General features: G+C 49.9%; 1 protein-coding gene across 1 annotated transcript; it reads right to left on the reverse strand.

Annotated features, from left to right (window-relative positions):
* Window positions 1-2,481: 2,481 nt before the first annotated feature.
* Window positions 2,482-10,530, reverse strand: Catsper1 (cation channel sperm associated 1). Its single transcript, XM_041662192.1, has 14 exons — window positions 10,248-10,530; window positions 9,612-10,174; window positions 9,459-9,516; window positions 8,316-8,522; window positions 6,961-7,074; window positions 6,697-6,850; window positions 6,287-6,378; window positions 5,993-6,136; window positions 5,815-5,878; window positions 5,589-5,661; window positions 5,432-5,492; window positions 4,462-4,537; window positions 2,651-2,765; window positions 2,482-2,508 (listed from the first exon to the last, which is right to left on the reverse strand). Exons 1-14 carry the CDS (start codon window positions 10,528-10,530, stop codon window positions 2,482-2,484), a joined length of 2,031 nt encoding a protein of 676 aa, XP_041518126.1.
* Window positions 10,531-12,704: the final 2,174 nt, after the last annotated feature.

Here is a 12,704-nt window from a genome sequence, read left to right on the forward strand (position 1 = left end):
TAGGAAGTGCTAGGCTCAAGCTGGCGTCACAGGGTGGTGTGGAGAGTGACCAGACACTGCTTGTCACAGTTCATGCCTTCTCCTTGCTAAGAGAGGCCTCACACCTCTCTTGTTCCTGTCTGACCCCCTCCTCCCTCCCCACGCTATGGCTTCATGAGCAGCAGTTACAACTAGGGTCCTGTCTAGAGCCCTCAAAGGCCACATCAGGGAGAGAATGGAGACAGAGTGCCACCTGGGAAGCCTGACACACTGAGGGGCTAGATTTGATACTGACATAGGGGACACTTGCAGCCCTGCGTCTGCTGGAACCTGATACCCACAGCAGTTCAGTTTGTGCTATGCAGTCACTGCTTGGAAGGTTTCCCAGGGTTTACCAAGCAGGAGATACCAGCATGGAGCTGGAGCCGGTACAGTGTGTGAGGTCTGGGGAGAGGCAGGACTCCAGAAAGCCCATGTAGTGGTTTCTCCACCCCTGGAACCTGTGCCCAAATCCCAGATGACATTTCCTCTGCTTGGTGTATTCCTGGGCCTAGGCGTGACTAAGCAAGTTTAGGAGAAGAGTTTCCACCAAGCAATGTTTGTCTTAAAGTCCCAGAGATTGCACTGCTTCCTGGCAAAAGCCAGTGGTCAGGGTTGGTGTTGGTCTGACCACCCTCCAGCTCCCATTCTGGAGTCCCTCCAGGCTACGTGACCCCTGGACTGGCCTCCACTAAGAGTAAGGTTGCTATAAATGATGGAAGACAGCTAACCCTTGGTGGGGAGACCCTGGGCCAGGAGTGAGCATCACGTTACTCAATGCTTAGCACAGACAAGTGTCCCACTGGCAGTCCCATGTGGACACAGGGGCTCTCTCTGGACATCCTTCCGGGGCTCGGACCATGCATGCTCAGGACTCATCTAAAGCAGCCTGACAGAAGCAGCCATTTTCTGTGTCCTTCTTTGAACAGTAGTTGGTCCATGTCACACGGCCCTGTCCTGATCGGCTCTGAGGCCAGGAAAGTTAAAGGTCTCCTCTACCCCTTTACTAGGTTTTGTAGTCTCACACGGGTGGGGAAGGGGATATCAGTGACCTTTAACCTCTAGGGATTTTTGGAATATTTTATGTGCATGCATGCGTGTCTGTATGTGGGTTGGGCATGTGAATACAGTGCCCATGGAGGCTAAAAGAAACTGTCAGGTCCTTTAGACCCGAATTACAGGTGGTTGTAAGCAGTCTGATGTGGGTGCTGGGAGCTGAGCTAGGGTCCTCTGGAAGATCAGCAAGTGATCTTAACCACCCAGCTGTCACACTAGCTCTTCCCCCACTTTTTTCAAACCTCTGGGTTCTTTTTAATTTTTATTTATTTTTGGTTTTTCAAGACAGGGTTTCTCTGGGTAGCCCCGGCTGTCAGACCAGGCTGACCTTGAACTCAGAGGTCAACCTGCCTCTGCCTCCTGAGTGCTGGGATTAAAGGCGTGAGCCACCATTGACCTTTTGAGTTCCTAATATTCCCACTGGGTAGGTACCCTTATGTTAGATGCTGGGGCTCCTGGTAAGCCTGAGTTCCTGGGTGCTGGCACCCATGTCTAGAGTCTCATGAAATCCTGATGATTCTGGGATGTTCCAGTCTGTTCTTTTTCTCCCGACCTCAGGCCAGACAGGCGTTTCTCCAATTAGCAGAGGACTTTGAATTTGCTCCTCCATCACCACCCCAGGCTCCTTTTTTTCTTTTTCTTTTTCTTGCTTTTTGTTTTTGTTTTTTTTGACACATGTTTCTCTGTGTAATGGTCTGGCTGTCCTGGAACCACCACCCAGCAACAGTCTCCTCTTTCTGTGTTACCCTTTTGATCCCTTCGAAAGCATTGTGGCTCTGAGCTGGGAGGCTGGGACCTGGTGAGGCTGGGAGAGATACAAGAGGAGCCCTTCTGTGTGCAACTTTAGACACATGCCTGCAGCACACTGTCCAACTCCGCATGCAACTCTTACATGCCTGCAGCACACTCAAACTCTTCATGTAACTCTTGACGTATGCCTGCAGCACACTCTCCAACTCCACATGCAACTCTTGACGTATGCCTGCAGCACACTCCCCAATTCCACATGCAACTCTTGACGTATGCCTGCAGCACACTCTCCAACTCCACATGCAACTCTTGACGTACGCCTGCAGCACACTCTCCAACTCCACATGCAACTCTTGACGTATGCCTGCAGCACACTCTCCAACTCCACATGCAACTCTTGACGTATGCCTGCAGCACACTCCCCAATTCCACATGCAACTCTTGACGTATGCCTGCAGCACACTCTCCAACTCCCCTACTTTTGCTTCAGGCTAACCAGTGAGGACACAGAGCCACCTGGGCTTTTTAAAACTCTGTTGGGACTTGAGTCCAGCATGGTTCTGGATAAGAATGCCAGCAGAGTTAGGGACTTGTCCCAACCCATCCTGGTCTGCCACTTGCCAAAGACTCAAGTCAATATGGTGGTACTCCTCAGGGTCATTTCCCGAAATCCTCTTCTCCAGCCTGTGGGGTCAGATAGGGTGTGTGTGAGAGAGCCAGGGCCAGCCTTTGCCAATGCCACACCTGTTACTCAGAACCACTCTGGGTAAGAGCTCCTCCCCCAACCCTCTCTCTACCTTCCCCCCTCTCATCCTTCCTGGTTCACCTCAAATGCAGTGTCGACAATCTCATCGATGACAGATGCTTGGGAACGAAACTTCTGCTGGTGCTGCTCCACCGATGCCACCAACCGTAGGTACTGGAAGTGGAGCTCCCGCTGCCTGGAGTCGGGCAGAGGCAAGGACTGGGTTCCTAGGCCCTAACATGGCTCTGCTTGCCATGACCTAGACCTCTATCTCCAGTGTGCCCCTCTTTTATAGATTTTATTTATTATTATTTTGTGTATGTTATTGTGCACATGTGTGCGTGTGGACACACATGAATGTGTGCATGTGTGTGGAGGCCAGAAGTCAGCCTTGGTTATCTTCCTCTAGAGTTCTCCACTTTTGTCGTTGCTGTTGTTTGGGGTTTGTTTTCTTTTTGTTTTTTGTGTTTTTGAAGACAGGAATTCCTCCGTGTAGCCCTGGCTGTCCTGAAATTCGCTTTGTAGACTAGGCTGGCCTCGAACTCACAGAGATTCACCTGCCTCTGCCTCCTGAGTGCTAGGAGTCAAGGTGTGCACCACCACTGCCAGACTTCCACTTTATCTTTGAAGATGGTGTCTGCCATTGAATCTGGAGCTCACTGATTGGCTAGACAGGGATCCTGCTGACTTTACTGCCTCCACCAGGATTGCAGGTACAGGAATGCACTGCCACACCCATAGTTATCCGTGGGTGTTGCCTCTGGTCCTCACGCTTGCATGGAGAGCACATTACAAACATCACCATCTCTTCTTGCCCCTAACATTTGGAGATGGGTTCCCGCTGAGTTGTCCAGACTGGCTTTGAACTTGTGATCCTTCCACCTTAGCCTCCCAAGGAGCTGAGGTTACCAGTGCACACCATTATACTTAGTGAGTCTGCCTATTGTCCAATCCCCAGAATATCCCTGTCTGTCATAAAGACATCAGCCACGGTTTACCTCTTAATCACACATCCTGCCATATACTTATTTTTCATACCCATCTTCTTGCCCATCCATCTACACAAGCCTAAACATGGACCCACTCAACCACCTGCCTATCCATCCTGTGCCCAGCCAATCACTCGTCTGTCCAGCCATTGCACCGTGCCATACTTACCCACCCCTGTAGCTACATGTTCGCCCCGGGATCCACCCACTCAGTCTAAAGAACCATCTGTCCACCCACTTTATCCACCTATGTTCACTACTCTCTTGCTCCTCCATCCACTGGAGCTTATCAGTCCCCTTCAACCTTCCACGTGGCTGAAACCTGTCTGACTCCAATGAACCAGCAAAGACTCTGGAGCGTGGAGCTGAGTGGCGGTAATACAGTATGACTTCTCATGGGGTCCCTGGCACTGTCATGGAGCCTGAATCTGACAAGGGTCAGGGTGCTTCTTTAATAAAGAGAAAAGAGGCCAGGCGGTGGTGGCGCACGCCTTTAATCCCAGCACTCAGGAGCAGAGGCAGGTGGATCTCTGTGAGTTCGAGGCCAGCCTGCTCTAGAAGAGCTAGTTCCAGGACAGGCTCCAAAATTACACAGAGAAACCCTGCCTCGAAAAACAAACAAACAAACAAACAACAAAAACAGAGAGAGGAGAAAGCTCTGCTGCTGATGTGGTCCTTGCGGTGCAGACAACAAGAGTCTCTCTAAGAGCTGGGTGTCACTCCTCACTGCCCAGGGAAGCTTATGTTCCCGTGTCCCAGTTGTGGGTGTGGAAACAAGTCTAGTCTGCTCACTTCCTGCTACCCAGGAGAGGTGGGCAATGTTCTTTTTCCTTCAGACCCACCATCAGGCCTCCAGACCTCTTGCCCTGGACCCGAGGCCTCCCCTTCCTCCTATCCCCTCACCTCTCTGTCATGGTGCTGAACATCCTCTCAATAAACTGTACCTGCAAGGCACTGTCGCTCATCTGGGCCTCAGCATCTGTGTGGAGAGAGGGGCGTGGGCAGGAGGATGTCCAGGCGAACGACTGATTCAAGAAGGCAGAGGAAATCCCACCAGTCAGGGCAGTACAAGGGAGATCTTAACCACGTGGTGGTGGCACACTACTTTGACCCCAGCACTCAGGAGGCAGAGGCAGGCAAACCACTGTGAGTTCGAGGCCAACCTGGTCTACAGAGCAAGTTCCAGGACAGCCAGGGCTACACAGAGGAAAACCTGTCTTGACTCCTCCCTCCAAAAAAATATCAAACCATATAAAAGGGGACAGAAGAGAGATAGTGAAGACCAGATTCCAGATTCTGATGGCCACTCGAGTACTGGTCAAGCCACTCCCCAAATTCTCTGCGTTCTTAACTTGCTACCTGGCTCCAATTCATTTATTTTTTCCACTTAAGGTAACCTATCAGTCATAGGTGGGGGGCTGCTTTGCTGATCGCAGAGCAGGATCCTGAAGCTCAGGTTCTGTGTTCATTTCTTTTTCTTCCTCTCTCTTTCTCTGTCCCCCCCCCCAAAATGTATTTATTTTTATTCTCTCTGTGTGTCTATTTTCCCTGTCTCAAAAAACAAAATAAAACAAAACAAAATTACTGAATTGAATTGACTTTTTTTTTTTTTTGATTTTTGAGACAGGGTTTCTCCGTAGCTTTTTGGTTCCTGTCCTGGAACTAGCTCTTGTAGACCAGGCTGGCCTCGAACTCACAGAGATCCGCCTGTCTCTGCCTCCCGACCACCGCCTGGCCTTTGAATTGACTTTTAGAGTCTAATCTAGAGGCCTTTGGAGTGAAGTCCTAACCTTGATTAGTCCTCTCACATCTCAGACTCACCGTCCTGGCTACTCAGGAGCGGGAAGAATGCCAAGGAGGGACTGGCCAGTACCTGTTTTGTTGAGCTCTGTCAGAGAGTCGTCCAGCAACTTCTCGTGGACCCGGGCAGCTTTCTAGATAAAAGGCCTCAGTTCTCTCAGGGTTTCTTCCCTGGCCCCCACACCGGGAACACTGTCTCTCCATCCCCACCCTCTCCCCATGTGTGGTACCTCCAGCTTCACTTTCTCGAGGCCTTTGAGAAGCGCCATCTGGAAGTTATCTACCAGGACAGCAATCACCAGGCTGCAGAGGGGACAGTGAAGTTCTCTGAAAGGGGACACCAGGGAAGAGGCCACGTACTCGCCTCTGAGTCCAGTGCGGCCTAAGTGGAGTAAGGACTGGGGTGGATTAGGGAGAGAGCCATGGTGAAGCTGGGCAGTAAGACAGGTGCCTCACTTGAGGAAAATGAAGTACTGGATGATGATGTAGATCATGAGGATGGGGATGATATACCAGGCCCCTGGGGAGGGAAAGCGTCAGTCAATCCAAAGGCATTCCCCAATCGCCACCCTTTCCAGCAGGAATCAGCAGCCCCCAGATGGCAGATGTAAGGGAACCACTAGCGTCTGCCCACCCTGGGCCCTGCTGTCCATGTAGATGAGGGACCAGTCATCCAAGGTGAGCATAGTGAAGAGGGTGAACAGGGTGGTGAAGATGTTCTGGAAACGCTTGGGGTCCGATTGCCGGAACAACGCTCGGAGCACCACAGAGAAGAGGACTAGCAACTGCTCAGGGTGAAACCAGAATCAGAACCCCGGCCACTGTACCCACCTCTCACCAGGCTTCACCTAGTCCCTTCCAGACCTGCTGCTCCCCGCTCCCATCTGCCCTAGGTCAGCAGCCGCCCAACCTCCACTGCGTAGGATACAGAGGCAGGTGAACATGAGGGTCAGGATGGCTGTGATTGACGGCAAAGATCTTCTCAGAGTCCCTGTCACCTCCTGGAGACTGGTGAGGATGCTGTGGGTGGTGGTGAAGGCGGAGTCTGAGTTAGTGGGGATGGAAGTGGAAAGCTGCACCTGAAACCAGACTGGATACTAAAATTAGGGGGTCCCTTTTCACTGGGGACTCAGTCCTGTCCCCATGCTCCCCTGGAAAATGGAGCTATTATCCTTGCAAGAACACGAGGGAGGCTCATCCCAAGCATGCAAGGGGTCACGGTGCCAACCCACCATCCTCCCTGGAACAGGTCACAGTGGACTCCCTGGAAATCCAGGTCCCTGTGCCCTTTCCCTTGAGAATTTCCACGCCAGGACAAGGAGCCTTGGTGGCAATGACCTGAGCCTCCGAAGGACCCGGATGGCCCTCAGAGCCCGCATGCTCTTGAAGACTTTGAGGATCCGGAACAGGCTGTGGTTGTAGAACGAGTAGGATAGGGAGTTGATCTGGATAAGCACAAAGTCCAGCACCGCCATGACCATGATGAAGAAGTCTGAGGGTAGACCAGTGCTTGAGTTGCGGAAGGGCACAAGGGACCCACAAGTTCTCCTAAGCCAGAGTCCCATCTCTGTCCCTCTTTCCTCCCACAACCTACCCACCCACCCAGATTGTTCCATGGGTCATAAAAATACTCCAGGCCCAGGGCAATTAGCTTGAGCACGGCTTCTATTACGTAGATCGAGAGGAAAATGGAGTCCAAGACCATGAAGTACCATTCTGTGGGGACACCAGAGGCTTTTTTAGTGACAATCTGCAACATCCTGACCCCACAGCCCAGCTTTTTCCTTCCTCTCTAGAACCTCATGTAGGCCAAACACCCAGGCTGTCCCTGGCTGGGTTCTTTTTTGGTTTGGTTTTGTTTATTTAGACAAAGCCTTATTCGGTAGCTCCGGTGGCCTGGAAAATTGTAAGCATAAAAGCATTTAAAGTGTCCTAAAACTGCAGCCTTGGACTGTGGGCCTGTGGTTTCTTCATCTTGCTCTACTGGGCTTTAGAGGCCAGCATTCTCAGTCTTCCTGCTTTTACCCTTCCAGGGCTTCATGGTGGAGGTCTCCAGGCTCTTCCCCTAGACCCAGGACTTTCCCACCACGCCCTCTGAGCAATATATTTAGGGCATATGCGCCACCTGGTGGCTCCACCATGAACAGCACCGCCTGCAGTTAGTGGGTTTTCTGCAGTAGTCTCCAGCAATATTTCTAGCTCTGAGAATGTCACCTGTTGTTGGTAACTTTTTGCTCTTTTGGGGGGCCACCACCCAGCTCCCAGATAAATCACACATGGAGGCTTATTCTTAGTTATGAATGCCCGGCCTTAGCTTGGCTTGTTCCTTGTCAGCTTTTCTTAACTCAAATTATCCCAACTACCTTTTGCCTCTGGGCTTTTTCCTTTTCTTACTTCTGTACATCTTACTTTCACTTTTACTCCATGGCTGGCTAGGTGGCTTGCCTCTGACGTCCTCCTCTTCCCCCGTTCTCCTATTTATACTCTCTGCTTGCCAGCACCAACTATACTTGCTCCTGCCTATTGAACAGTCAGCTTTTTCTTAGGACCATTGGGTGTTTTTGACAGGGAAAGAATCACAGCTTCACAGAGTTAAACAAATGGAGTATAAACAAAAGCAAAACCTTAAAATAACATTCCCCACCGGGCGGTGGTGGTGCAAGCCTTTAATCCCAGCACTCGGGAGACAGAGACAGACAGATCTTTGTGAGTTAGAGGCCAGCCTGGTCTACAGAGTGAATTCTAAGTCAGGCTCCAAAGCTACAGAGAAACCCTGTCTCGATAAACTACTACTACTATTACTACTACTACTATTACTGTTCTCCGACGGCCACCGAGTTGCCAGAGAATGAAGATGAAGTAACAGGTTTCAAAGACTGCCTGGCACTGGCTCAGGCTCATGGGAAGTCCTGGAGTCTCAACTGTCTTCAGCATAGATAGTGGCACCTGACTCTTACCACCTCTGATCTCTAGCTCAGTGAAGGTCTGGGCCACAAGGACGACTGTGTTGAGGCAGACCACGATGAAGATGAAGGTCTCAAAGCCCAGGGACTGAGTCAGTGACATCATCATTTGCCGGAGACCCCAAATGAGGCGACATATTTTCCCCCAAATCAATTGGAAGATATTCCCAGAACGTATCTTCTTGTGGGTCCGCTGTGTCCCTGAAAGTAAGTCAGAAAGTTATGTCCGTGCAGGCAGTGATGGGGTGTAGTGATCCCAGGCACCTTCCCAGACGAACATCCCTCCTCTTGCCCATTCACTAATGTGACACTATGCTTGCCCTGTGCTGGCTATGGAACCACAGTCCTTAAACCTTCCACTTTAGAGACCAAGATGTTTGGGATTTGGCTTGGCAGGTCCTAAGAGTTCCTGATACTACAGATCTACCTTTGTTCATCTGGGAACTCAAAGAAAACCTAATTCTTGTCACCGTCCTGCCCTCTTGGTGATCTCTTTCCTGTTTAAGATCCTGCTAAATCGTCCCTTTCCTTGACTACTTTTCCTGTTCCCATTCAGTAAGTCACTTGCCCCTCTCTGATTGTTCATGAGACTGTTGCTATTTTTGCTAAACTGTAGGCACAGAGCCTGGGAGTCTGTAACAGTTAAGGTGTCCACATTTGATGAGAGCCTCAATGGTCAAGACATGGACATGGGAGCCTCAGCGGTCAGGACGAGAACACGCGGGCCTCAGCAGTCAAGACATGGACACGCAGGCCTCAGCGGTCTGGACGTGGACACGCGGGCCTCAGCGGTCAGAACGTGGACACGCGGGCCTCAGCGGTCAGGACGTGGACACACGGGCCTCAGCGGTCAGAACGTGGACATGCAAATGAATAAAACAGTGACTAAATGAAGAAACACTGTGTGGCCTCCAAAATCATGTACACTGTGTGGCCTCCAGAATCATGTAGCTTAAGGAATAAAGGGTAGGACAGTGAGCAGAAGAAGAATAAATGGCTGGTGGAATGCTATACAGGTGAGAACTGAGCTCCAAGGTCCGGACTAGATGTGCATGAATCTGTGTGAGGGAGTAGGGGTCCGGCTGCAGGCCCAGCAGAGACAGTAGGGGTCTGGCTGCAGGCCCAGCAGAGACTCACTCTTGCGCTTCTGAATGTGGTCAGTTTCACTCCAGGAGTCGGATTCTCTGGAACTCTCCTTGGGATGGATTCTGCTGGAAACACGAGAGGTGCCCGATCGACTCGTCAAGTGGGAGCGAGGCACACTGAAGACTGAGCTTTTGGCCCCCATACGAGAAGGGGAGCCGCCGAAGGTGCTGTGGGAGGCGCTCGGATAGGAATGCTCTTTGGGGTGAAGATGTTCTCCAAGTTGTTGTTCTTTGTGGTAACGGTGCTCTCTATGGTGGGGATGCTCACCATGGTGATGGGTGGCTTGGGGGCCTGTATGATGGCCGCCATGTTGGTGATGTCTTCCCTGCTTGGAGGACCCCTCAAAGGACTGGTGGGAGGGGCTCTCTTCAGAATGAGGTGGCTTTTCGTGGTGTTGGGATTCAGTAGGTTGATGCCTGCTGTCGTGGTGGGCTTGGTGATGGGATTCATGGGATCTCCCCTGGTGGGAAGCATCCTTTCTGCTGGATGACGCAGTAGAGAAGTGGGACGAAGCCTCACTACCTTGACGATAGTGATGTTTATCTTGGGACTGTCTGTGATGGAGGTGGGACTCAGTGTGGGGATGAGATCCATCTTGGGACTGTCTGTGATGGAGGTGGGACTCAGTGTGGGGATGAGATCCATCTTGGGACTGTCTGTGATGGAGGTGGGACTCAGTGTGGGGATGAGATCCATCTTGGGACTGTCTGTGATGGAGGTGGGACTCAGTAGGGGGATAAAATCCACCGTGGGGCGCACCCATATGGTAAGGGGCAGTACCAGATGCTGTGGAGAGGTGGGATTTGTTATAGTGATGGGACTGATGGAAGAAGGCACCGTCTTGAGAGTCTGAGGACTCACGGAAGTGCTGGGATTCATTTGGGTGGTGAAATCCGCCATGATAGTGAGATGGAGGGTGAGGGGGCTCCCAAGGATAGTGGACTCCACTGTGGTCTGGTCTGTAGTGGACGTGGGAGTATGGTGAGTGGGAGTGATGGCCTGAATCCGTTCTAGCAGTGTGTGCCTCACGATGAGCCTCGTCCATCTTCGAGGGTTGATCCATGACTATACTGAAGCCCCTGGAACAAAGAGGGCTCAAGTAGAGAATCCAAAGGACCTTTTCTGGACCTTCTTCTCTGCTAAAGCTGAGCTTAGTGCCAGCTATGGCCCAGGCTTCTAGAAAGATCTGACCATTCTCTTGGAACTCTCCTCTCTGTGATGTCACCAACATGCTTGGGCCTCATTTTACCCATGAGGACTCCTTTTGGACTTATTATTCAGAGTCAAGAATTATTGTGTCTAAACAAAACAAAACAAACAAAAAGGAAAAGGAATTACTGTGTCTAACCTATTTATTGTAAAATAAGGAAACCAAGCTGGTTATGGTGATGTGGACCTGCCATCCTAGTACAGAGTACAAATCTCTGTGAGTTCAAGGCCACTCTGATCTACACATTGAGTTCCAAGTTAACTAAAGCTACACACCGAAACACTGTCTCAAAAAACAAACAAACAAACAAAAAAGTCTCAACAAGCCCAAAGGTACAGAAAACCAAAGCTCGAGGTGACCCAGCAAAGCAATGACAAAACTGTACCAAGAAAAGGTTAGTGGCACCATGGGTAAAACTCTTGCTGTCTAAGCCTGATGAACCTGAATTCAGATCCCTAGAACCTACTTAAAAGCTGGACAAAACAACACAGGTGTTTGTAATCCCTGGGCTCCCATGGAGAGATGGGAGGCAGAACTGGGAGACTCTACAGAAGCTGACTTGGATTTAGGTTGCTGTATTCAGCATCTTAAGGTAGAAGGTGTGGGAAGAGGAAGAAAGCCTGAGTGGATGTATGTTGTTGATATGAGTGGGCTATTTTGTGGCACACACCTGAATACCCTCCAGCAAGGAAGACATAGCACACCTGTAAAAACCACCAGCAAGGAAGTCATGAACACACCTGCATACCCACCAGCAAGAAAGACATGAACACAGATGTGGCACCCACCAGCAAGAAAGTCATAAACATCCTGTGATACCCACCAGCAAGGAGGACCATGAATTTGAGGCCAACTTGGGCTACCTAGTGAAACTGTCTTGTAGAGAGAAAAAAATCTTCCCCTAGATTTGGTCCAGGCTTACCTACCTAGGGTCCTACCTACCTAGGGAATGTATTGTCCACAATAGACTGTGCCATCCCTAGCAATCAAGAAAATGCCTTCCCCACAGGCCAATCAGATGGAGACAATTTCTCAAGAGAGAGTCTCTCCAAGTCCAGCTTCAGCTTGTCAAACACATTACTGTTAAACTACAACTGCTCCTTGTCCCAAAGTGCTCGTGTTAATACAGAAATATAAAACAAAACAACTTTAAATGTCCCACACTCATTGAAAAGCTCAAAACCTTAGAAGCGACTACTAAAAGTTTAAATTGCTTTCCAATAATCGTAGTCACGTCACTTAAAGCGATTGAAGGACAGGTTTCTCAGTCACAACACAGCACACCATATTTCAGAAATATACCCGTCATAAACTGAACAATAACCTCGCGACGCCGTGAGTGGGGGCAGGAAGCTTGAGCTGGATATTCTGAAGATGTTAAAGATTTTACTCATAGGGCAGTTTGTCAGATAAAAGACTCTTTAATAAGGAAAGATAAAATAACTTGAAGGACTAGTGGATAATTTCAGACATAAATGAAGTGGAAAGGAGACAAGTATCCAGATCTGGGTGGATTTAAGGATATGGGCAGTTTTCAGGTAGATGATGGAAATAAAAGATTCAACAATATGGGGCTGTAGTGATGGTTAAAGGGTTAAAAACACTTAAGGCTCTTGCAGAGACCCTGGGTTCAGGTCCCGGAACTCACACGGTGGATCACTGCCTGAAACTTCAGTTCCAGAGATTGGATGTCTTTTTCTGACTTCCTCTTTTGTATGTGGATGTGTGCACACGCGCGCACGCACACCACACACACACACACACACACACACACACACACACACACATTTATTTTAAAAACTTCCAACAATCTGATTAAACTTGAAGTGTCTGGAAGGCAAAACAATAACCCAAGCAAAAACATCTCTTGCAAAAGTTTCTAGGAATAGCAAGTAAACCAAAGTCTGGTGATTGTGGAAGGATTCCAGCTAGATTGTCCAGCTGCCACAAATGCAATGAAAGAGCCTTGAGCAGAAAGAGTGCACTAACAAAGTAGCTGCAGAAATATGGGGGAAGTTGGCGAAATT

Source organism: Microtus oregoni, unplaced genomic scaffold (assembly GCF_018167655.1).
Source record: "Microtus oregoni isolate MIOR12 unplaced genomic scaffold, Mior012 000012F_ref0000307, whole genome shotgun sequence".
Taxonomy (NCBI): Eukaryota; Metazoa; Chordata; class Mammalia; order Rodentia; family Cricetidae; genus Microtus; species Microtus oregoni.